This window comes from Hipposideros armiger, unplaced genomic scaffold, assembly GCF_001890085.2.
Source record: "Hipposideros armiger isolate ML-2016 unplaced genomic scaffold, ASM189008v1 scaffold_1073, whole genome shotgun sequence".
Lineage (NCBI taxonomy): Eukaryota > Metazoa > Chordata > Mammalia > Chiroptera > Hipposideridae > Hipposideros > Hipposideros armiger.
Genome location: NW_017732423.1, coordinates 171278 through 198092, shown reverse-complemented (window position 1 = coordinate 198092; position 26815 = coordinate 171278). Strand labels below are relative to the sequence as shown.

The window sequence follows — 26815 nt, the reverse complement described above, 5'->3', positions numbered from 1 at the left end:
ACCTCTTATAAATTCCTCTCTTCCAAACAGTCAAGGCCTTGTCTTGGAGTTAGGGATTTAGATCCAGGTTAAACAAAGAAAATGGGAGTGAAATTGTTAAGGTCTGGTGTGTGAGGGGAGTTTTGCCTGCCAAATGCCCGCTCTGGGATGAAAGGCTTATTCTCCAGCTGCTGGGAGACTCTGTGGTTGCCAGTCTCCAAGAGGGCCATCAACAATCACTGGCATCCCTATACACTCAGGCTGCTGCTCACATCAAAAGGTGGAGGTGATTCCCACTCCCCTGAATCTGCACTGGCCTTAGGGCCTGCTGGACGTGCAATGTTCTAGGACCTCTAAGGATGGGCGACATCCACTCCCTCCTTGGAAGCTAGCAGCCATGCTGCAGGAAGTCCGGGCTATGCTGCTAGAGATAGCACATGGAGGCCATTTGGGGAAAACCGATGTGCAGACACGAAAGTGAACCCTTTGTGAACCTTCCAGCCCAGCACAGCTGCTGGCTGGATGCAGCTGCATGAGAAGTCACAAATGAGACCAGTAGAATGTCAAACAGGCAACTCCAATTGCCCCAATTCCTGACTCACAGACTCAGGAGAAATAACTCATTGCTTTAGGCCACTAAGTTCTGGGATAGTTCCTTATGAAACAGAGATAATAAACAATACTGAACCAACAAGTTCTGCATTTTGAAAGCTGACATAGTTCAATAAGCCCTCATTCAAAGCTCTTTTAATTATAAGAAAATGCAAACTAACAAAAACAATAAAAAATCCCATCCCCCAAATATTTGCCAATTATATATCCAATAAGAGACCTATCCAAAATACATAAAGACTCTTAACAGTCTAAATAAAAAGACCAACAACCCAATTTTAAAATGGGGAAAAGATCTAAATAAACAATTCTCCAAGAAAAATATACAAATGACCAACAGCACATGAAAAGATGTTCAATATCATTAGTCACCAAGGAAATGCAAATCAAAACCACAATGAGGGCTGGCTGAGCGGCACGCTGGTTAAGAGCTGGCTTAGGACGCCAGCTCTGAGCAGCAGAGCCCCGGTTCGGATCCCACATGAGGGCCAGTGGCACTGCCCTCTACAGCTGAGATGGTGAACAACAGTTCGACCTGGAGCTGGGCTGCAGTGAGTTGCCGGCAACAGCGTAGGCTGCAGTGAAGCTGCAGTGGGCTGCCATAAGCTACCGTGTGTGGTCAGCAGCCAGCGTGAGCGGCTGGTAGCTGGTGTGAGCTGCCAAGAGCCGCCGTGAGCGGCCGTCCAGGGGCCGGCGACCGATCTGCTTCACCCAGAAAGAGTGCAATGATGATACCAACATGGGCCAGTGAAGCAACATCCTCCACACTAGATTGAAGAACAAAAGGACAGCAACTTGTCTGTTCCCCTTTCCCGATTCCCCAACGCTGTTCCCCTTCCCCAATTCCCCAATAAAATCTTTAAAAAAAAACAAACCACAATGAGATAATACTTTACACTCATGATAGCTATAATAAAAAAGACATGGGGTGGCCAGGTGGCTCAGTTGGTTAGAGCGCATGCTCTGAACAACAAGGTTGCTGGTTCGACTCCTGCATGGGATAGTGGGCTGCGCCCCCCTCCCCCCCACAACTAGATTGAAAATGGCGACTGGACTTGAAGCTGATGGATCCTGGAAAAACACACTGTTTCCCTTCTGCAATAAAATCTTAAAAAAAAATTTTTATTAAAAAAAAAAAGACAATAACAAGTGTTGATGAAGAGTGGAGAAATTAGAACTGCATATACTGTTGGTGGGAATGTAAAATGGTGCAGCTGCGTTGGAAAGCAGTCTGGCAGCTTCTCAAAGGTTAAACAGTTACCATATGATCCAGCAATTACACTCCTAGGTATAAACCCAGAATAAATGTAATTGTATGTCCACAGGAAAGCTTGTATACAAATGTTTACAGCAGCATTATTCATAATAGCCAAAAGGTGGAAATAATTTAAATGTCCATCAAATGATGAATGGATAAATAAAATGTGGCATATCGATACAATGGAATATTATTCATCAATAAAAAGGAATAAAGTACATACTACAACATGGCTCATGGATGAACCTTGGAAATAGTATGCTAAGTGAAATAAACCAGATGCAAAAACATATACTTGCATAAATGTATGACTGCATTTATAAGAAAAGTTGAGAAAAGGTAACTCCACAGCAACAATAAGCAGATAACTGGCTGCCTAGGACTGAGAGTAGAGGGAAAATGGTGACAGCAAATGGATATGGAGTTTCTTTTAGAAAAAGTTATAAAATTTAGATTGTGATAATGGTTGAACAACTCTGAATATCCTAAAGACCGCTAAATTGTACACTTTAAATGGGTAAATTGTACAGTATGAAAAATATATCTCAATACAGTTGTAACAAAAGAAAATGCTTATCAGATATGAGGTGTGATAAAAAACTATGGTGAATGTTTAAAGTTTAAAAAATTGTATTGGGCTGGCTGAGTGGTGCATTGGTTAGGAGTTGGCTTGGGATGCCAGCTCTGAGAAGCAGGGCCCTGGTTTGGATCTCACATGAGGGCCAGTGACGCTGTGCCCTCTACAGCTAAGATGGTGAGCAGCAGCTCGACCTGGAGCTGGGCTGCTGTGAGTCGCCAGCGATGGCGTAGGCTGCCGTGGGGCTGGCCGGCAGCTGGTGTGAGCTTTCGTGAGCTGGTGTGAGCTTTCGTGACCTGCCGTGAGCCGCCGTGAGCAGCCATCCAATGGCCGAAGAGTGACTGCCTCACCCGGGAAGAGCATAATGATCGTACTAACATGGGCCAGTGAAGCGACGTCCTCCACAACTAGACTGAAGAACAAAAAGGACAGCAACTTGTCTGTTCCCCTTCCCCAACCCTGTTCCCCTCCCCCAATTCCCCAATAAAATCTTTAAAAAATAAAATAAAATAATTATATTAAAGACACATTGCCATTAATCCCCCTCAAATACCCCCTCCCACCCCCCACTTCAAATACACTTATCCCGTTGCTCTTGCCACTTTCTGAAGCAGTTCTGGAAGTCCTTTTGTGGGTTGTGCTGTTGTGGCTGCCTCGATGTCCTGAATCATTTTGACTTTGGGGAACAGCCAGAAGTCACACGGTGCCAGATCCGGTGAATAAGGGGGATGAGAACACACCATAATGTTTTTATTGGACAGAAATTGCCACATCAGAAGCGATGTGTGACACAGTGTTGTCATGATGGAGGATGATTTATGGCACACTTTAAAACACACTTTGTTTCAACTGTAACTCACACCCAACTGACTGCACTGAATAAGCTGAACCTTGTCACACACTGTTACTAAGGTTCAATGCACCGCTTCCCATATTGGAGATCCCTACCTTTCTATTGGATGGCACTCAACGTATTTTTTTATCACAACAGAAAGGCTCCATGTCACACATCGCTTCTGGTATGGCAATTTCTGTCAAATAAAAACATTACAGTGTGTCCTCATCCACCTTATCCCTGTATCTGGCACCATGCAACTTCTGGCTCTCCCCCAAAGTCAAAATGACCATGAAAGGTAAACATTTTGAATCAATTCAGGACATCGAGGCAGCCACGACAGTGTAACTAAAGACACAAAAGAGGGGTTCCAGAACTGCTTCAGAAAGTGGCAAGGACGATGGGATGAGTGTGTTTGAAGCAAGGGGGAATATTTTGAGGGGAGGAAGTCATTCTCCAGCCATTGGATGGCCGCTAACGGCAGCTCACAGCAGCTCATGCCAGCTGCCGGCCAGCCCCACTGCAGCCTACGCCATTGCCGGCGACTCATGGCAGCCCAGCTCCAGGTCGAGCTGTTGTTCCCCATCTTAACTGTAGAGGGCGCAGCGTCATTGGCTCTAATGTGGGATCCGAACTGGGGCCCTGCTGCTCAGAGCTGGCGCCCCAAGCCAACTCCCAACCAGCGCGCCACTCGGCTGGCCCTATAATAAATCTTTTTTAATTGAAACATTCACTGTATTGTTTGATCACACCTTGTATGTCCAGGGCGCAGAGCCCTCCCTGCCCTGCTTCAGTACGTATGCTCTCAGAGTTCTTCGTTGCACTTACATATGCTCATAAAAACACACTGCGCTGTGGTGAGGAGGTGGGATCTGACCTCTAAGACCAGACTGTGTAGACGGCTTCTGTTCTGGAACCTGCTTTCTCCAGCCAGTGATCTCTATCTTTTCATTTCATAAAACGTTCACCTCATCCAAACATTCAGATCATGTTCAAATTTTTTCAATTGACCTCTACATGTCTTGACAGTTTATTCCAAAAGTCATCCACTCAAGTGCCATAAATAACAACTGCTTTTAATTCATAACACACAAGCATGTCCCAGGGCTCCAACACTGCACTCAGACACAAAATGCTCAGAGCACACCCAACACAGCGGAGGGTCAGAAGTCAGGATCTGCGTGAGGGACAGGGCAGGTGTGGGGCAGAACAAAAGCCCCAGGCATCAGTCCTGCCATGCAGGAGCCAAGAAACAGACAAGCAGCTTGGCTTCTTTGTGTCTATTCTGCTTTATTTCTACTAAAACAACGCCGCCCCAGGGAGAGCACATGGGTGGAAGGAGTGGTCACATGAAGCCCATAGTGTCCGGCCCAGGACAAGCGCTCTCACGCTGGAAATCCTCCCTAACTACTCCACTGTGATATTCCTGTGCCTGGTTCCTTGATCAAGGCTGCAACCTCCACTAGCACCACCTTCATGGCTTAATAAAAAGGGGACAGGAACTCTGCTGGGCCCACATGTCAGGGCCCTGTGGGGATGAGGTGAGGACCTCCTGGGGGGGCTGGGGCTGAGGACAGAGCCATTTCTTACTCAGATCACCTGTCCCTTCTGAAGGAGCAGTTGGGGCCTAAGTGAATGCCCTATAGGATTCACGGGAGCTAACCACGAATGGAGGGTACTGGCAGTGAGGTCTGGGATCAGTGAGACTGGGCCTGCATCCTGGGAGTTTACCCAGTACCCTCCCTGTACCTGTACAATAGACACACAAGGAACACCCATGGAGTGCTGCAAGCAAAGCCAATAGTGCCCGTGATCAATCAGTGAGCAACCATCCTGTCCCCAATCCCCAGGCAGAGAGGCTCACAGGGTCTGCATCACACTCTCCCCTTCCTGAGCCTCTCTGCCGGGTACTCTGCCCACCAGGGCCTTACCCGGGTCTTGGCTTTCAGGAACACATGGCTCTCCATATCCTTGCTGGATTTACTGTGGGCCACGCCAGCTTTTCTCATGGCATCCTCACTGAAAGACAAAAGGAGACAAGATGTTGACACACACTTACGAATTTGCTCCTGCAGGGGTTCCAGCCAGAAGGCCCTGCACAGCAGCTGCCCCTGGGTGGAAGGGTCCTGTCCTCTGGCAAACCAGCTTGGCTGAGGTCCAGGAGAGGAAACAGGGAGGGGCACTAAGCAGAGCAATGAAAGGCAGCTGAACAAGGTAGTAAGAGGGCAGGGCCATAAGAATGAACAGGAAAGCTGGTCACCACAAAGCAAAGCAGCCACCCCCAGCATGAGGGGGCAGAAAGGCCTAGCCCTAGGGAATCACTCACAACCAGCACAAAATCAAGTGTACATGAGAAGACTGAATGGTCAGCCAGACTCTATTTCCTGCCCTCTAAGTGGCCTGGGTCCCCACCCAACTCTGGCATTAAGAGCAGTGGGACCTCAGCTCTGGTCTCTGTAAAACAAAGCGGCCATGAGAAGTCATCTCTCGGTCCCTCCCAAGGCAAAAGCCCATATGTGGGATGTACAGGTTTTCCAGGTAGGACGCAGGAGATAAGCCCCAACTTCCACCACTTCTAGCTGGGGGCAGGAGACAGACCACACACACGTGGAAAATATCTTAAAAACACATTTGCCAACACATGCACAGTAAGAGATGGAATTCTATCACACATTGCATCATGCTGATGCTCGGCGGGGTAGAGCTGTGCACATTAGTGAAGCTTGAGCTCCTTCTGAATGGTAGCACACACTCCCCCCCACCACACAAAGATAAGAACATGCGTGCATTTGTCAGAAAAGTGGGGGGGGCTTGTCAGGCTCAGGTCCTGAGGCCCTGCTCATCTTCTCACAGCCGGCCTTCTGCCCTGTAGGATAGGCCTCCCTGCCAGTCTCCCCAGGGCTGGGCTTGCTGATGAGCAAATGATCAAACATGTCAGGGTTCTGCCGCCTCACCTGAGTGAATTAAACAAGCCCAGTCCAGCTGGTGCTAGAAAGCTTTCTGGCCACCACAGTCAATAAAAAAAAAAACCCCAGGCTACCGAAAGAGTGTGCACATGGGGCTGCAGGATCAGGTTTGTGACCCTTAAAGAAATCCCAGAAAGGAGGCTAAATGCTAAGAGATGGGCAAGTCTGCATTAACGTATAAAGAAAAGTAAGATGACACTGGCCCACCACACTGCTAGATAACTCATTCAACACGTATGAGTTTTGGGGTCCCTGCCCCCTTTCTCCTTCCTCAAGCCTGTGCTGTGGTGAGGAGGCAGCAACAGGTTCCTCCTGGGAAAGTACCCAGGGTGGAGCAGATGCACACACAAAAGGCTATGTGGCCAGGGTCACAAGAGGGAGGTGAGAGAAACGATGCAGGAGGACAACTCGAGATCTGACTCATGGGGAAGAGAGGCTGATCAGCCAGGAGGACATAGCACTGACGTGCTGAGGCTGGCATGGGGCAGGCACTCCACACGTGGAGATCAGGAGAGGTCACCTGGTAGGCTCTAAGTCACTGAGCATTTCTGACAAGAGAAGTGACTGAGCAGACCCATCTTCAGAAGGGTGCCTCACCTGTGCCCTCAGGACAGAACCTGTTCCCCTTCCCATTTTCCAACAGCAGTGTGAGCCACACCCTGCCAGAGAGCCAGGGACCAATGGGGCGACCCAGAGCACAGCAATGGGCATGGCAAGAGGGCACTTACTGGCCATCAGGACAGCCTGGAGAGGAGTGGGGAGGTCATGGGTATTAGGCAGAGCCAGGAGCCAAGGTGTGAAGCACAGAGAGGCAGAGAGGGGTGCTGAGGGCTCTGAGGGTGAGACTCGATTACACAGATGGGCTCTGTGCCCAAGAACAGTGATCCCCGCAGGCTTAGCCAGGCTCCAGGCTGGCTAAAAGCCGTCCTCCTGAGCTGCTGGCTGGCCATCTTTGATAGGGTCAGCAGACTCACAGGCCCCACACAGACACTGGGCATCTTGACCGCAGCAAAGACACCTGGCACATCCACAGAGACGGACTTACTTACTGTAATAGCTCTGAGGTGGGGAGGGGGAACCTCAGCAAGCCCAAAGGTACCAGATGCCAGAGTGTCTGCTGGAGGAGTCCTACCCCATCCTGGTCAGGGCAACATCACAGATGACACATCCGGCATAGGCATCAGTTGTCAGTCACTCAGCCGGACGAGCATCGACAACGCGGGAGGCCAGAAAGAGGCATGTGTTGACAAGCTAGAACACACACCTTAACAACAGGAAACAGAATTGGGATAAATGTCCAGTTCTGCCTGTGAGCTATGAAAGGGGCTGTACAGGTATGGAGGCAAGGAAGAAGGCCACTCCCTGGCCAGGCACCAGGGCCCTGTGAGGCAGCACCATGCCCATGTCATGCACTTGTCCCCTCCACTGCCGCACGCAGAGCTGCCCCAACAGGCTCTGCATATTTGTTGGCTGAAAAATAAACAGGCACCCTGGGCACTGTTTTCAGTTCTGCAAACCATTTTTTAAAAAATGCTTTTGCTCGTGTTTCTATTCTGCACATCATGCTCCATAAAATAGAAGATGAGGCAAAAAAGAAACCAGACAGTTCTGCTCTGTTACTATCCTACATTCTCCCCCAAGGAGAGGGCCTGTCCTTTCCTTTTCAGACATCTCAGCAGTTTGTCAGAGGCACCCGTCCACTGTCTGGGCTCTAACTGCATGTCGCACCTCATTTTATCCCCGCGCTTAGGTGTGGTGTCCTTCCTATGCACTCAGGACCTAACATATCCACTGCATGAGACTGTCGTAGTGACCCAGTCCCACACTGAGAGCAGCCTTGCACAGGGACAGGACTGGCTGCTCACCAAAGCCCCCTCTGACCTCCCCGAGTTGGCTTTTGCTGTGGTCCCCAGAATGCGTAGAGTAGCTGGACCTGAAAAACCACTCCTCAACCTCTGCCTCAAGAAAACAAACCTCTTCCAGCAACTGTCCCTAACTAAACAAAGGCAAACTACCATACAAGGAGGCAACCCGAAACACGGAGAAGAACCAGCACATCAAGGTCAACTCTCCTCCCCGCCCCCTGACCCCCACCCAAGCAAGCCCGGAGAGCTGAACTACCCAGCCAGAGGAGATCAGGGAGAAAAACTGGTGTCAGTTCACAAAGACAGACCCTAAACGACCATCCTGCCACAGTTTCAATACCAAGCCAGGCATCACCAAACTCAAGGTTGCCAGGGAGGCATTTAGCACCATAACAGAAGGGCTCTGTCTGGTGGCCGCTGCCTGGGCGTGATTAGCCCTCTGAGAATATGGACTGACGCTGACTCAGAGCCAACAGCTTGCTGAGACCTGAGCTCCACAAGCTCCCTTGGTCTAGCTTCCTCCTGGTCACCAAAGCTACACCTGTCTGCCGAGTCAGGGTTCCACTGGCATCTGGTTTAGAGCGGAGCCTCGTGAGGGAGGACATGATCCATTACAGGCCCTGTGAGCTCCCCCACCAGGGGTTGGAGGAGGCCCTTACTGTCCAGACCCCCCTGAACAGAAGGCAGTGGCACACCAAAAAAACACCCTGCAATCTTAGCCCTGTGCTCACCAATCGCCCAGACTGGAAACCTAGAAACCCACTCTTCTGTTCCCAGTTCTGACCTCCATTCCCTAAAGTTCAAATCCTCACCCTAATTTTCACTGCGCCTGTGATGATCTCTCTGTCTCCAGGTCCCATTCCCACCCTGCCTCCTCTGTCAGCTCCCTAAGCCACATGACTGGCGGCGGTGAGTGTGGGGATGACCCGGGCTACGTCCACGCCTGCCTCAAGGCAGGCAGCCCATCCACTGAGGAGTCTGCTCCCTTGCCCACTCTGCTCACTTTCCCACGGCCCTGCTGCACAGCATGCTGTCTGACTACACCACGAACCCTATTTACTGGGCCCTCCAACCTTGCTCCCACTCGGCACCCCCACTCTGGGCTTCACAGAAACCCTCTGGTCACTCTGACCACACCAATGGCACCTCCTGTGGGAATCGCTGGTTTCCTGTCTGTCAGCCCCACTGTCCTATGAGCACATTGATAACACAGACTATGGCATTCACCTCTGTATGCAGCAGGCAGTAATCAGAGTCAGACAAAAAACTGGCTACTTGTAACACAAGGAGTGGTAATGCAATGTATTTTGGTGGAACATGAAGTGTAGAAGCTGAGCATCAGTGTAGCAGGCATGGGGAAAACCAAGCCTTGAACAAGTATGTCCAGGCTGCAGTGGCCAGGGTGACTGGGAAAAGGCATGTCCTGGGGCGGGCGGAAGTGCTGGGCAGCTGGACCTGTCAGGAAGTAGACAGAAGAGGAAGGGCCTGGGCTCCAGAATCACAGACTGGGGCTCAAATTCCAACCTGGCCACTTGCCAGCTCTGGATCTTAGGAGAGGCGCTCCATCCCCCAAGCACGTCCTCTTCATAAAGGAGCGCTCTGAACGGACTGCGGACGGATGAAGGGAGGTGCACAGAAGAGGCCAGGGTGTGAGGACAGGCCCAGCCTGCTCTTCCTCGCCTCCACCCTGCTCCCAAAGTGGGAAACTCCATTTATCAACCAGAGTCCAGTCCTAGGCCTTGTAATCTGAATCAGTGCAGGATAAAGCCAAAAAAACAGCCAACTGTGTTGTCCTTGTAAAGGTGCACGTGGATGTAGACTCAAAGTGTGCCAATGCCTCAGTGTGCTCCTTGCCACTCCTGTCCCCAGCCAGTGACCCTGGATTAGGCACCACTTTGCAGTGCCTACATGTCCTCATCTGCAGAGGGAGGATGGTGACAGTGCCCACTTCACAGGGCTGTGCTGTGAGGATCACAAAAGTTAATACTGTCAGGCACTTGGCACACAAGAAGCACTAACATGTGTTAAAGAAATCAGTCAGAGAACAGTCTGCCTTTCTGCACAGTAAGATTGCATCCCAAAATACCTCCAACAAGCAATGACTTTCGTGTCGCCCCCTTCCTAGCAGGTGACAGCAGTGAGCACATGTGACTCCCTCAGGCTGAGCTGCTCTCCCACTGGAACTCTGAACCACCTCGAAGTGTGCCCTCATGGGTGCCAAGCTCCGCAGCCCCTGTAGGCTGCACATTTCTCAGGAAGGGCCTTCGCACAGGTATGCTTGAGGAGAAGCATTAAGTGGCCTCCCCAACCCTCCAGCTGCCTGACCCTCCATCCACACTCCATTCCAAAGGGCCCTGGTTCACACTCGAGGGCCCTCTCACTTCTCCTGGGACCACCCTCTTCAATACTGCCCTCTTCCCCAGTCAAAATTCTTTTCCCATTGCCGAATGAATGCTTGAATTCCCAGGGGACCAAGCACCACCTCTGGTCTCCTGATGGTGTCTAAAGCAGGAAGATTCTTTCCTCCCTGGGTCACAGAGTCACCCACCTGACCTCAAGGGCACAGGACGCCTTCTGCCCATCTGTCTGTGTGACAGCTTTTCATTCTGCCCAGAGGAAACTACTCCTGCACTCATCAACCCATTGACCTCTCATGGGGGAGGAGTTTTTTCCAGATCCGCACCCCACCCAAGAGAAGCCTCCTGGTGAACTGCCACCTGCACATGACAGGAGCTCACAGCTCATGTGTGTGACCCTTCACCCTGTGTAAAAACTCCGATCATAAAAGCAATAGACAACAACAGGAGAATAGTTACACAAGAGTGAGATGAGGAAGGCTTTCCTAAGCACATCACCAAAAGTAGACGCCATAAAGGGAAAAAGATTTTACCAGATTAAAAAAGATTTCTACTACACTCTAACCAGCCATTTACCAGGGAGACAGGAAAAGGTGCCCTGATAATCCGGGCCCTCAGAAGCTCAAGCCCAGCCTTGACGTTCGAGGGGTGAGGCTCTCGGAAGCCCTGCTTCCCCGTAGGGCTGCTCAGAGCAATGCCCACCCCACCCTCTCCCCAGGCCTATGCAATGGCCCTGCGTGTCTGGGGCAAACTTCCAGCATTTGTGGTATAGCCCAGGGGGGCTCTGTGTTTGGCAAGGCACAGCTCAGACCAGCACCCTCCCTAAATGCCAGCTGGAACCACACACTGCACGTGGATGAGGACCATCCGGAAGCTTCTGCCCGGCTCTAGCACCAAGGAATTCTGTGAGCCCACCTCCAGAAGGGCCAGGAAGTGAAGAAAGACCAGAAGGAAAGCAAACCACCACACTGGCGCTAAGAGGGAAACACAACCTTGACTGATTCTCATCACATCTATGGGTTTCATGTTTTCAATTCAGAAAGGACCTATTCTTCACTGCAATTCTGGTTTGTTTGCCCCAAATATTATGCTCTCTTAGGTGCCAAATTTTTTAAAAATCAGAAACTTATTTGGAGAGGAGGATAAGGCATCTACCAGAATGAAAAACATACAGTTCCAAATGTAATGTTCTGGTCCTCTGAAAAGAGGAAGAACAAAGCCGTATGAGGGGTGCTTGACTTAAACTAAGCTAGCTTAAATCACAATCCAAATAAATACATTCCTACAACAATTTCATTTTAAAAATAAAATTAAATAAGATACAACCTCCAGGTTGGAATAAGGGCTGAACCTGTACATCTAATGTTGTTCCAACCCAAAACACCACTAAAACCACAAGGAAAAAAAATATTTTGTTTTTTCTAAAACAAACTCACAAAGATGGGAAGAACAGCAGTGGTGGCCCCAACAACGGCCTTTTTAGAGGCTGGTAAGCTGATGGCCAAGAGGTGATGGACACAGCGAACCAACCAAGAAAGTGGGGCTCAGAGCCAACCTGGTGACAGCCCAGATCTTTGCAAGGCTCAGGACAGGGCACACCAGGTGCTCGGGACTTAGGGTGAATGAAAGGATTCCTTGGTGAAAGCCACCCTCATGTCACCTCCCCCACTCCACACAGCTGGGTAACCATCCCTACACCAGGAGACCATTAGAGAGGTATTCTCTGGAAAAGCATAAAATGGATAGTCATTAGACTAAAGAGTCAATCCACCTAGTTGAGAAGGCCCAGGGAGTAATGAAAGAAGTGGACTGCATGGTCATCAGAGTGACTAGACCCACACTAACTGCTGAGACCCGCCCGCATGCCCTCCTGCCTGCGGCCTCCTCCAGTGCATAGCCTAGCATGCCAACACCCAGGACTTCCACCCTGCAGTCCAGCATTTGGAAAACTATGCTCTAGAGCAGTGGGTCTCAACCTTCCTAATGCCGCGACCCCTTAATACAGTTCCTCATGTTGTGGTGACCCCCAACCATAAAATTATTTTCATTGCTACTCTATAACTGTAATTTTGCTACTGTTATGAATCGTAATGTAAATATCTGATATGCAGGATGTATTTTCATTGTTACAAATTGAACATAATTAAAGCATAATGATTAATCACAAAAACAATATGTAATTATATATTGTGAAATATTTATTTCTAATTACAAATAAATGAAATTTTGTCTTGAAGCCGGGTACTCGTATGTGGGCGTATCTGCATGTGGGCAGACCCGCCTGGAGACAGATAAAGGAGCAGTGTCTCGGTTCCTAAGACCATCGAAAATATGTGTTTTCAAATGGTCTTAGGCGACCCCTGTGAAAGGGTTGTTCGACCCCCAAAGGGGTCGAGACCCACAGGTTGAGAACCGCTGCTCTAAAGGAAAGACTCAGGGAATCTGAGGCCATGTGAGCCTCCAGCGGATCTCCCAGTAGATAAGCCCAGATGCGCAGAGCATTCACTTGCCTTCACACCCTGTCTTGGAGTGAACACCCAACCAAGGGCTCCCTGATACCCAAACAAGACCCCATGAGAAATGTCCTTTGGAGCTATCAAAAACTCATCAGGAAGAAGAAGATGTCAAGAAACTAGCTTTATTATCCATAGAGATAAAACACTGCATCTATTTAACAAGAACAAGGGGCTATAAAATGGAAAAAGATTACAAAAAAAAAAAGTGTTCTTATAAAATAAAAACATGTTACAGTGAAAAGTCAAGAGATAAAAATTGAGGAACTCTTCCAGAGAGTACAGCTAAAAGACAAAGAGATGAATAACAGATAAAGATAATTAGATAAAAGATAAAGAAAATTAGAAGAGGACCCAAAGAGCCAACATTCAAACATTGGGGAGAGCAAAAATAAAAATAAAAAACAAAAAAAGAAAAACAAATAAAATAAACACTGGGGAGAGTGAGCATAGGGAGTGGAGGGAATTAGATCTCCATGAAATGACTCGAAGGACCCTTTTCTGAAGCGCAGGATGCGAGTTTTGGGATCAAGGCAAATCACCGTGAGGTTCGCTGAAAGGAGAAGAGCTAGGCCATCACAACAGCAGACCTGGAAACAAGAAAGCAGTGGGACATGCTTCTCAATCCTTACGGAAGTACCCTCCAAAGCAATTTTGGAACTCTTTTTCTGGAATGACCATCAGAACTGTCATCGTTTTACCCTTGGGTGTCCTGAATGTCATCAAAATGTCTTCCTTTAAATATTTCCTTTATCTTTTGGGTAAAGAAAGAAATCATTGGGGGCCAGATCAGGTGAGTAGGGAGGGTGTTCCAATACTGGTGCTCCAGTTGTTTCCTGGCTAAAAACTCCCTCACAGACAGTGCCGTGTGAGCTGGTGCATTGTCATGATGCAAGAGCCATGACTTGTTGGCGAAAGTTCAGGTCGCCTAACTTTTTCATGCAGCCTTTTCAGCACTCCAAATAGTAAACTTGGTTAACTGTTCGTCCAGTTGGTACAAATTCATAATGAATAATCCTTCTTCTGATATCAAAAAAGGTTAGCAACATTGTTGCAACAAAGTTCACGAACTTAATTGTTAGACCTCATATGCCACTATGCTCAGCTGTGAATATCATTTGTGTAGGCATAAAACATAAGCATATTTTACCCATTTCTCTAGAAGGTAAAACACTGACGGAACAAGGGAGAAGCAGAGCTAATGGCTGTGTAATGGGAGCTATAAAGAAAGCCAATAGATAATTCATAAAACTCATACACGGGATGACTCGAGGGAGCAGCACATGCACATTAGTCATGGGTATGTGCCAGAAGAAAGAACAAAGAGTCACAGAGGGGGATTCGGTGAGTAGGGAACCACCATAATTTCTTATAAGTCTTTCATCATTCCTTGGCTTTTAAGATTTATGTGCATATATCACTTTGATAAAATAAAAAATAATTTAAAGTTAAATAACAAAATGCATCTAAACAGTGTGCTACCGACTCTGACATACAGAAATACTCAATGAATGCCAGGTATTATTAAGAAAGGTCTCCCTCGCCCATCTAAACTTTCCTGTCAACCTAGAGACAGGAAGCTTCCGCTTCATCAGCAATTTGGACCCACAGGATGTCCTGGAAAGCCTACCATGCATTCCCCAAGTTCTCCCAGTGGGCTGCTCAGTCTGAATACAGTCAGAGCCACTGAGCAAGGCAGTCTCCCCACCATCCCCACACACGTGAGAAGTGCCTCACCACACCCACAGCCAGCAAAGCCCCTTCCCTGTCCTCCACCAGCGCAGGACTGTCCAGGCTAGGCAGCCGACCTTCATTAGGTCCCCGCATAGATACTGAGCAGCCTCCAGCGCCTCCCTTGGTGTCCCAATCTGCGGCAGGCAGCAGTTTCTTGTACCCAGTACCCCAGGTGGTTTCATCTGGAGGCAGGAAATGATGAGACACCCAATCGATCGTGCAGTCACCAGCATTAACCAAAGCAACACCTGGGAGGGAGCCTTCTGGACCTCACAGGTAGCTGAAGGTATGTGTGCCAAACTATATCCCAGACTGCAACTTCTTTTCTTGGTCAGCAGGCTTCTGCATTCTGGTTCTCTGACTTTTTAAAGAAACATGCAAGTGTTTTTTAACAAGATAAAAGTAAGTATTTCAAAAGTTAACCATCCACCTACAGGTTAGTCTTATAGAAAGTAACTTTTGGGGCCGGCCGAGTGGCACGTTGGTTAAGAGCTGGCTTGGGACGCCAGCTCTGAGCAGCAGGGCCCCGGTTCGGGTCCCACATGAAGGCCAGTGACACTGCCCTCTACAGCTAAGATGGTGAACAACAGCTCGACCCGGAGCTGGGCTGCCGTGAGTCCCCGGCGACGGCATAAGCTGTAGCCCCTGCTGCAGTGGGCTGCCATGAGCTACCGTGTGTGGCCAGCAGCCAGCATAAACGGCCGGCAGCCGGCGTGAGCTGCTAAGAGCCACCGTCAGCAGCCATCCAATGGCCAGCGACTGACTGCCTCACCCGGGAAAAGCGTAATGATAATACCAACATGGGCCAGTGAAGCGACGTCCTCCACAACTAGACTGAAGAACAAAAGGACAGCACCTTGTCTGTTCCCCTCCCCCAATTCCCCAATAAAATATTAAAAAAAAAAACAATAAAGAAACTTTTTAATCTCCCAAACACAAGAAACACTTTCTCTTCTCTCAAAATTTCTCAATTCCCAATGAACTAGATCAATGAAAGAACTACACCTAAATACCACTGCCCTTAAAAGGGCAAATTGTTATCTGAGCTAGTTCAGAAGACTCCTCAAGCTTCTCTGAGGTTTGGCCTCAACAGAATCAGGAGAGTTGGAGTGACTTTTTTTTTTTTTTTTTAGCTGAGCCATCCTGCCACCTGTTGGCAGCTCAGTGGCAGCTTAGCTTGGGCCAGGAATCGAACCGCTGTTGCTCAGAGCTCACCCTCTTGAGCAAGCTCTTAAACCAACCAAGCCACTTGACCGGCCCTGGAGTGACTTCTTGATCGCTATCCAGGTGGTGGCCTCTGGGCTCCAGGCCTGGGACCACTCTGGCTCCCCCAGTTCCAGACTCAAGCATGTCCCACTCATCACCAGGCAACCATGTGGGAAGGACACGCTCTGCCAACCCAAGTATTTATTAAAATGCTCATCTCACATGATTTTGTGGTATGGGGGGAGGGGGGGACGGGCCGGGGAAACCCAATGTTTTAGAGATCTGCACTCAAGTACTGGCAGTGGAAATCATATGGTGTCTGGGATGTGATTTAAAACAGTCCAGGGCTGGCCAAGTGGCTCAGTTGGTTAAGAGTTAGCTTAAGAGTGCGGGCTCTGAGCAATGGGGCCACCAGTTCGATTCCCACATGGGCCAGTGAAACTACACTCGAGCTGAGCTGTCGCTGAGCTACCAAAAGGTGGCAGGATGGCTCAATTGGTGTAACAACAAGATTGCCTGTTCAATGGTGGGCTATGCCGACCCATAACTAAGACTGAACTCAGCACCCTGAGCTGAGCTGCCACCCAGATGGCTCAGTTAATAGAGTGTGTGCTCTTAACAAAGCTGCTGGTTGGACTCCAACATGGGATGGTGGCTACACCCACCAGCAACTAAGATTGAACACAGCACCTTGAGCTTAGAGGCCATGAGCTGCCGATGGGCGGCCAGATGGTAACTGGAGCCCTCCACAACAAAGATTGAAGAACAACAACTTGGCTGGTCCGCTTCCCCAATTCCCCAACACTGTTCCCCTCCCCCAATTCCCCAATACAATCTTTATAAATAAATAAATAAATAAATAAAACAGTCTAGGAAGGGATGGGGAGGAACGAGTGAAACCCTGGCCATACGTTGCTAACTCTCAAGGTTAACTGAGAGCCATTTTTCTATTGTCTCTACTTCAGTGAAAGTTTGGAAAAGTCCATAATGGAGCTTTTAACAAGATAGTAACTAAAATGCTCATGTCAAGCATGCAGGATGACTGGGCAGAGGAGCCTGGAGGAGGCTTACCTTCAAGAGTGGTCCCCATTGAGGCAGTCCGGGGAGCCACACAGGGTGTGACCATGCACTCTGAGTTGCTCCAGCTGCAGGATCCCCCTTAGACTGGAGGAGCTTGGGCCTCTGGAGTGCGGTAACTGATTAAATAAAAGTATTAAAAAATCTGCTCCCACCACCAGAAGTTGATCCAGTCCTTCGCTACCCAGACAGAGCCTGACTATGTGGAAGCATCCCATGTGCCAGACAATGTGCTGTGTGTGCGTGGTCGGTGTCTCATGTGAACCTGGGATATGGCCACACAGGTTCCCAGCCAGGGTCTACCCAGGACACGAACATAACCTAAGGCATGAGAAAGTCACAACTCAAACTGAACTCAGAGCCTAATTCCACTTAAAAATACAGATTTAGTTATAAGTATTTACATATTCAAAATACATACAAAGTTATATGTACACAGAAACAGGCCTGGAGGAAATAGATCAAAATGTCAGTAATGGCCATCTCTGGGCAGAGAGATTATGGAAACTGTCTTCCTGTTTTGAAATCGTCTACAATGTTATCTGGAAGGGAATGAAAAACTGCACCCACAAGGCCTGAACACACTGACCAAAACAGGAGGTGGAGACAGGCCTGAGCTGCTAGGACTGGCTTCCTTATGCCCACATCCTCTCACCCTACTCTTTTTCCACATTTGCTCTGCCCACCAAAGCCGTCCTCCAGGGCCCTCTGCTCAGCCTTCTCTGCCGCCCCCACCCAAGGATGAGGACAGCCCACCCACGGTGTCCCTAAAGCTGACTGCTTTTCCAGGTTTGCTCCATGCATCTCCCACTGGCTGCTGGACTTTTCTCCTTGGAAGAATTGACACCCCCACACACTCTGCACACCATCACCTTGCACCCCACCTCTCAGAATCAGCATAGAACCAGGGCTCATCTCCCTCTGAAGTGCATACCTATGTCTTTCTCCTCCCTTCCTCCTGCGTGTATGTACACACAAAACACACGCACAGAGTCACCAAATTCCAGTTTCTTTTCTTATAGTTTCTCTCCCTCCTAGATCATCCTTTCCATTCCTATTGTCATTGCACCCAATGGGTCTCAAACTTGAGTGTGCATTCAAGATCAACATAGGTCCTTGTTATAATAAAGGCAGGTTCCCTGACAATGCCAGATGTTGGCAAGGATGTCTGAAGTAGAACACCCCCACATGGCTGGTGGAAATGTAAATTGGTTCCACCTGTGAAAACTGTCCGACTGTGCTGCAGCTGAAGGCCACACCCCTGGACCCAGCCCTGAGTGTGCAGCCCAGAGAGTAAGCACATGTACCCATCAGAAGACATGACCCAAAACACCCCTGGCGCCGTATTCATGGAGCCAGCAACTGGAACTAACCCCAAAGTTCATCAAGCGTGGAACAGAAAAGTAATCTGGGGTAGAGTCATGCAATGGAATGACACACGGGCATAAATACGAACAACTGCTACCTACAAGGATAAATTTCACAGACATGGCGCTGAATGAAAGAAACCAGACACAAGACGGCACAGTGCGATTCCAATGACGGAAAGTTTAAGAACAAATGTTTCCATGGCCAGGGAAGTCAGAGGAGTGGGGCAGGGTCTGTGCTGCCTGAAGCACAGGGAGAAGCCTGCTGGATGCTGGGCCTGTTCAAGCAAGATGCAGGTCTGGGTGGTGGCTCCGGGGGCACTTACATTTGTGAACATTCATTTAGTACTGTCGTGCTCAAGATTCATGACCTTATGCCGTACACTGTAGGTTTGTTATATTCAATATAAAGAAACACTTCATGAGAGAAACAAGAGTTCCTGAACCCTGGCCTGGGACACTGCCCCTGCCCCATCCTTGGGTTTGGACTTGAATGGTCTTGTGCCTAAATTCCTACTACAAAGCACCTGGCAGGGATTCCACAGCACCTGCACAGCAGCACTTACACAGGCATGAATCCTCCCCAGCATGAATCAAAGCAAACCTATGGTGACTGAAGGACCCAGGGTGATCCATCAGGGCTTCTCAGGGTAAGTCCAGCATTCTATTTTATAACAGGGGCTCCAACCCACACACAGCAGCCAGATCACTTCCTCAAATGTTACCTCTGGTGAAGACTGAAAGGAAGTTGGAAAGGAGAGAGCAGAACAGGACAGTGGGGATGGGGATAAACCATTTCTTAACCAAGAAGCACTGCCTCCCCACATCCACTGGAGCATACACTGGAAGGAGTAGGGGGAACACAGGTTGGGAAGAGCAGGAGCCCAGAGGTGGAGGCCTTTCTGATCCAGGCTCTTTGGCCTGGATGTCACTCACCCACCTTGCTGTCCCTCTTCTGGGCTGGATGCAAGTGGCTCAGCTCAAAGGCTGACCTGCAGCCGGGTCACACCTCAACCATTCCTACCTGACCCCACCCCTTTGGCATATTCCAACGCCAAAGTGTCCAGAAAAAGAAGGGAGCAAGACAGCACTTGGCTACTATTCATCAATCACGAGCACCAAGAAAATGCTTGTAAGCGAGAATCGTTGAATCTGAGAGAAGGGTACACCCAAGCACTCTACTATTCTTGCAACTCTGTTATGCTTGAAACATTCTCAAAATGAAAAGAGAACCGGGACTTAGAGATGTCAAAAGACTTCTCCAAAAACTCAATGCTCTAAATCCACCTTGTGATATTTAGCTCCTTCAATCCTGGACCTTTATTAACAGGCCCAGCCCAGGTTAGGAAGAGATTCATTATTGAAGTGGAGAAAAGCGGCCCCCTCAGGGTGGGTTTCAAGATGACTAAGTCTGGGCTCCTAGTGCATCCCCCTGTTCTCAGGGACTAGGTATTCATTTGCTTATATGTTAAATAGAACCATCTAGTAACAGTCTGGACTCCCCTTTATATTTATTTATTTTAAAGACATTTTATTGGGGAACAGTATGTTTTTCCAGGACCCACCAGCTCCAAGTCAAGTAGTTGTCTTCAATCTAGTTGTGGAGGTCAGCTCCTTGGCTTATGTGGGAATCGAACCGGCAACCTTGGTATCATGAGCCTGCGCTCTAACCATCTGAACCAACGGGCCGGGCCGCCCCTCTCCTTTGTCTTTAAATAAATGTCTCAAATTAAAAAGAAGAAGAAAGAAGAAAGAAGAAGGGCTCAAATGAGAAGCAGTTCCGTGTTTAGGGGTCACTGACAGAGAAAGAGCCCCGGCAAGCTGCCAAGGCATTATCCTAGGAGCTAAAAGAGATGTGGAAGTAAGTATAAGACCAGCTCCTACACTCAAGGAATTTATAATACTGTTGGCAAAGAAAAAAAAAGTGTAAAAATAGCAAAAAAGAGTTCATCTGTTCAGTTCATGCCAGGATTCACCCAATGAGGGCTCCACAAACGCAGAAGGAAGTAGAACCGCAGTGGCCTAAGCCATCAGGGCTCATAAAGAGGGGATGAGGCCATGGCCAGACCTCCAACAGGGAAGAGAAAGAATGACAGAGGGCGAGCCAGCTTTGATGGTAACCAGAGGGCTGGGCATGGAGCAGGGAGAATCCAGCTGGGGCTCCCACACAGAGGGAGTGTCAGCTGGAAAGACAGTTTCAGATTGAAAGGGGAATGCTTCTTTGCAGGATGGAAAGGACAGAATCATATTAAGAAGGCTCTACCGGCACTCAGAGCCCAGGTGAGAGAGGACACCACCCTGAAGGCAGGGCACATGGGGACTTTCCGCCTTATGGTAGCTGTGACCACAGCCACCTCCTCTTCACTGGCAGACAGGGTCTACCTCTTCTTCAAATGATTTCTGATTACAAAAGGATGTATGTTTATTGTTAACAAAAATACACATACATATATATGCTACAAATTACAAAGAAAATTAAAATCACTCAGACAACCAGCTAAAGGTGTCTATTTAACAAAACTCAGCCTGTACCACAGCATCCTACCTGCTAACCTGCTCTTTTTGGTATCGTGTCATGAAGCATCTCCCACATCATTTTGAACAGCAGCACCAAGCCCCTGATCTACAGCTACAACGACAAATCTAATCCAGCTTCCATTGGCTTGTCTCCCCTGCCCCACTACTGACGTGATGTGGACATAAGCAGCCTCATCACCACCAGGCTTTGAACACTCCTGCTTATTATAGCCTTGGAGGAAATGCCTAAAGAAAGGAACATTTTATCAGATTGTTAACGGGATAAACAGATTGCCAAACAGCCTTCCAGAAAAAATGACCTAATTTATGTGCCCCAGCAGCAGCTGGTGAGGATGCCTGCAACGTCACCTGCATGGTGTTAGGTTTCAACTCTGAGGTGAAAGCCTTTCAGGTTAGCCCCTAATCACCAGAGCCTGAACTGGGCCACAGCACTCCCGGAGAGGCAGGGAATCCACTCAGATTCACAAACGCTGGCTTGTGTCCTGAGGGATTCAGATTGGGGAAAACAGAGCTCAAACAATCCAAAAGCAAACTAGTAACAGCAGGCATGAAGAGCAGGAGGCAGCGGGAGGCCGTGTCCTGGGAGGAGGAGTGAAATGGGACTGCAGTGCTCAGCCACTGGATGGGACAGGATGCAGAGCAGCCAGGGTGAGAAAGAGCTGGACTCTTGTGAGGATCTAGGGGCAGCACAATATGGTGGATTGGGTGGGCAGGCGCAGACCCGGGATGGGGGAGCCAGGCTCATAGTTGAATCCACAGGCGCTGGGCGGCCACTCAAACATTCAAAATATGAAAATAATTGGGGGCAGGAGGTGGAGTCCATGAAGTAGTTGATAACTCAAAGCTAAGTGGTGGGTACATGGGCATGAGGTCTTTAAACTATGTTACTTGGCTTTATGATTTAAACTTTAAAGTTTAAATTTTTAAAAATTCATCAGAATTCCTTTAAAATAGTGCCCTCTGGGTATGTAACCAACATTACCCTGAGGAAACCTTTAAAGGGGGCAGGTACTTCCTTGTCTTTTGTGACAGATAATCATGTGGTCACGGTCCTTCCCAATGCCGAAAGCCCAACACAGGTCCTGGACTAGCCACAGCCACCTCGTCAAGAGAGGCAGTAACAATCAGAAGACTCTTGTCAGGAATGGATGTAGGGGCGGGTGCAGCCCCTACAAAAGGGAGCTAGTGGGGTTCAGGGACTGGCTGCAGCCTGTGTGGAAGCCAAAGATCAATAAGGGCTTGCCGTGCTGTGCCAACAATGCTGTGCCAAACAATGGCACAAGGGCCAGCCACCATTTGGGGTCCAATAATCCATTGGGAGTTGCTAAAATGCCAACAGAATGCCCACCAGCAGCAGGCTCCTCTAATGGACTCTTCCAGTGCACTTAGCTTGGGTTAACTTCCAGCTGCCATCTTTCCCCTCCACCCTCAACCCCAAAAAGGTGTGACTTCTCTTTAAAGATTATTAAAAGGCAGTTTGCATCCCCTGTCCTGCTGCAGTTCAGCAAGAATTCATCTATAATATGCAGAGTATAACTACAAGTAGCAGTGGCCTCTCTTCTGTGCCTTATTTTAAAAATGGGAGTAACAAGTGCATCTACTGGCAGGACAAGCATGAAGAATCAATGAGCTAACATGTCAACTCTTGCAATAGGGCTTAGCACAGCACACCCACTACATGTCAGCTGCTGCTGTTGCTGCTGTTGAGAAAGCCCCAGACTCCTGAGCAGCTAGATGACTGAGGCTTTGAGTCCTCTCAGGTCACTGTCACTCCTGGTCTAGAGGCAGTAGAGCCATGGGTCAGGACTCTAAAGTCAGTGTCTCCACAATCACTTCCTGGTTGCCATCAGGGGCACTGGGGCTTAAAGGTGATTACACAGAGCCCCTAGCCTCAGGGAGTGAATGTTCTAGCCGTGGGTTATACACAGAAACCAGCCCAGTCATTTAGACAACAACCAGGCTATGAAGAAAGCAGAGAAGCTCAGCTACTTCCCCAGTGGAAAATGAAGGCCAGAATCGTACCAGGAGGGCACAGAGCTATTGGGAGGCCTGAGTGGGATAAGCCACAGAAAAGGCTCAAGCAAGACTTACTTGCTGCTGCCGGAGGGAGGGACCACTCACAGGCAGGATCTGGAGGTAGGTCTCAGGGCACTCCCCATCCTACTGAAGGCCTCTCCAGACTCTCGGGAGTCGCTGTTTAGTTTGTTCTTTGATCCTTCTGTTGTTTGCTTTTTTTCTGGCTATACAGCACTTGACTTTCTCTTTACCATCTAGGCTGAAATCTCCACATCTCCTATGTCCCTGACCTGGAGATCACATCTTCCTTGGGGGCTTCGCCGGAAGAGGTGGCTGACCTATCTGCCCGACTCCCCCCATGCTCCCTGAGCTCCTCCTGACACTCGACTGGGCCCTGATACAGGGCTGCCCTCCCCTCAGGGTCTGCTTCTCTCTGCAACCTGTTCAGCCCAACAGATATTTATTTATTCCACGCGTATATGGAAATCTGCTGTATTGAGGGGTGGGAGGTATAAAAGTCTAAAGAATAAGATGACAAAAATTTTAAAGAATTGGGAAGAAATGATTGATGAAGTCTTTTCCTTCATTCACCGTTTATCTACTCCATGTCAGGTGCGTGCTGGTCACTACACACAAACACTTGTTCTCCGGGAACCTACAGACCAGACACATGCTCAACACTAATCCAAAAATCCCATAAGGCCCAAGGCCCACAGAGACCAGCTCAGGAGCTCTAAGGGGGACTTCTCTTGTGGTCCTGCAGGGAGAGTGGGAATAAAACGAAGAGCCAAGAAGAACCCAACAACAATTTCACAACTACCCTTCCCACAGGCTCCGTTAAGTGTCATCAACTCCCCTAACCAGGCTCAGGGGTTTCATCTTCACCATCCAAGGCTTCAACTCCTACAGGGGCCCAGGGAAGAGTTCTGAGCCCTTAACTCGGACTCGAGTTTTTCCCTCCCACCTTCCCTGATACACACTGGACTCCTGCCATTTCATAGGTGAGGGAGACGACCCAGAAAGTATCCTGCCCAAGGTCACTCAGCTAGCAAGGGGAGAAAGTGGGGTTCTAGAACTTCACAATGCACGTTGACACAGGTAAAGAAGGCCACTGTCATATGAGAGTCTGTGCACAAAGCCCCAGGAAAATACTCTTGCACTCCTCAACAAGTGTTTTACACGCCAGGTGCCATGTTTCATAGGACTAGGTCCTACAGGAAACTAAGAGGCTGAAATACAATGTATCAGAGGGGTAACCCACTTTAGGCAAGGTGGGCAGAAAAGGTTCCTGAGAATTTGGTGCTTAAGCAGACACCTAAATGAAGGGAAGAAGCTGGTCATGAATAGTGGAGGGAGTCTACTCACTGTCAAAGTCCTTCAACACTTGATAATATGTTGTTTAAAGAGAGAACAAGGAAAGAACTTGGAATGTTCAAGAAGCTGAGAGACCAGAGAGGCTGGAACAGGGTAGGGGTATGAGAAGAGGTGGCTACTCCAGGCCATGGTGAGGGGTTGAGTGTGGGCCATCTGGAGTTTTGTTCTAATACTATGGAAAGTCACTGCTAGGTTTTCAGCAGGGCAGAGCACAGCGAGGGAGGCAGCAGTCCAGGATGGGCCTGGATGAGGTAGGAGCAGTGGAGGGCTAAGAAGAGCCTGCACTAGAGAGTCCCCACAAGGGCTCTCCTACTCAGCCCCAGCTCAAAACCGCTTTTTCTCAGTGGAGGATGGGAGACAAGTTTATTTAGCCCTCTCTGAAGCATTGTTCTCTTGGTAGGTACTCAAGAGCTAGGCAGAGATAGTGAACCAGCTATCAGATGCTTTCTCTTCTACTGAAACTTTCCAGTTCTTCATTATGCTATATTCCCTCACTCAACTATAAATTACTTGGGTTCAAAACATTTCTGAAGATGGCCAACTTTTAAACAACAGCATATCAACACTGAAGAAAATTAGAATTAACAGTATGTCAAGTATCCTAACCCAAATCCTCTTTTTTTAACCCTGTGAACACAATAAATCCAGGCACCAAGAATCACGACTTTCAAAGTGAACCCGGGAGCGAAAACAGACAAACCTGAGAACTGAGAACACCCACATCATGTTAGGAAGACAGCCTTTCAAAGTGCTCATGCCAGCAGTGGTAGGCAGAAGAACGCCTCAAAGATGTCCATGATCTAATCTGGGAACCCTGTGAATAGCTACATTATATGGCAGAAGGAACTTTTCCAGAGGTAATTAAGGTTATAGACATCACAATAAGGATATCATCCTGCATTATCCAAGTGGGCCCAATCTAATCTGAGCCTTTGGTAGAGAATTTTCTCTGACTGAAGTCAGAGAGGTGCACAGAAGAACCCACCCTAGCTGGAGGGGGCCACATAGAAAGTTATGAAAAAGAATGCAGGCAGCCTCGAGGAACCAAGACTGACCCCTGACTAACAAATAGCCGGTAAGGAATGAGGACACCTCAGTCCTACAACTGCATGGATCTGAACTTGGCCAACAGTTACCTGAATAAGCTTGGAAGCAAATTCTACCCCAAAGCCCCCAGGAAAAAATGCATCCCTGCCAACATCTTGATTTCAGCCCTGTATGACCCCAAGCAGAAGATTCAGATGAGCCTACCTAGACCTCTGATCTACAAACTGTCAGATAATAAATTTATGTTGCTTTAAGATACTACATTCGTGGTAATTTGTTACGGCAGCAATAGAAAACCAATATACAAGCAACAATCTGGCAAAAAGAAAAGCCTAGTTTCCCTGCAAGCAGAAAAAAGCTGAATTATGAGGTATCCAGTCAAGCCCCGATACCCAAAAAATGCTTCAATTGCCCTCCCAGCCCTCAGACACTCCCTCACCCTCCCTATTTTCTTTGATTGCAACTCATTTTTCCTGTTTTTCAATTCTGGGCTTCCCCAACGAGGAATCTTTCCTTGAGGGTGGAGAGGACCAGGTCGGGGTGAGGGAAGGGCAGTTCTTGCTGAAGCCCTGAAATGGACCATCCCTCCAGATTTCATCCATAGACAACTCCAGTGCATTAAGAAGAAAAAAAAAAGTTCACTGATTCTGCAATATCCGCAGATTTGTCCCTAGACTATTCCACAGCAGTGCCCAGAACCACTAACTCTACAGTCCCCATTCCTTCCACTGTACTAAGAGGTTTCCCAGCATTCCACCCCATTTCCTTCCTTCCACATTGCTGCACCCCGCCCCCTCCATCCAGTTAGTCATCAAAGACGGCTGTCTATGCGCCCTCTCCTCTTTCTCTGGAATCATCTTCCTCTTTCAGTTTCTACCACTGTCTAACACAGGCCTTTATAATCTCTTGCCCGACTAGGTCATTCTCAACCATTTTATGGAGAAATGTGACAGGCAGTGATCTAACAGTAAGAATACAGGGATGAAAAAATGACAGGTCCCCAGACCCCAAGAGCTCAAAACTCTCATAATGGCCTAACTGGCCTCTCTCCTCTGTTCTTGATCCGCCTCCAGGGACTGAGGGGATCTTTCCAACTCCGGCATTTCACTACCTCAAAGCAGGCCACATGCCAAATGCAAGCTCAATTCCTTAGCACAGCACTAACGTGTCAGCACCTGCTCACCCTCATTCCATTACCATCTCCTGAGCCTCCTAACTCCTCAAACCCCAGAATTCTCAGCCTACAGCAATGTCTTCCACGCAGTGAGTGCCACACTTCCCCAATCCTCAGCTTGGAATGATGGCCCTTCACACTCCTACTTGTTTTAAGACTCAGTTTATTCACCTACGCCACAAAGCTGCTCCAGGCCTGCTCAAGCAAATGATCAACTGTTTCTTTATGGTAGTGCATTCCTTGAAGGCAGGGGCTGTCTCAGGCAAATCTGTGGCTAGCACAACATGCCAGTAAGTTCAGTGCAAGACTTCTAAACAAGC

General features: G+C 48.6%; 1 protein-coding gene across 5 annotated transcripts in view; it reads right to left on the bottom strand.

The window, feature by feature from the left end:
* The window catches only part of MED15 (mediator complex subunit 15), a 69202-nt gene that overhangs the window by 41538 nt on the left and 849 nt on the right, over positions 1-26815 (bottom strand). For 4 of the 5 annotated variants that reach the window (XM_019632044.1, XM_019632045.1, XM_019632047.1 and 1 more), the window contains exon 2: positions 5193-5280. In XM_019632044.1, the coding sequence (XP_019487589.1) occupies positions 5193-5280 (88 nt within the window). Of the gene's footprint in view, positions 1-5192; positions 5281-7276; positions 7492-26815 lie in introns of all 5 variants that reach the window. The other variant, XM_019632046.1, reaches the window with a different exon arrangement.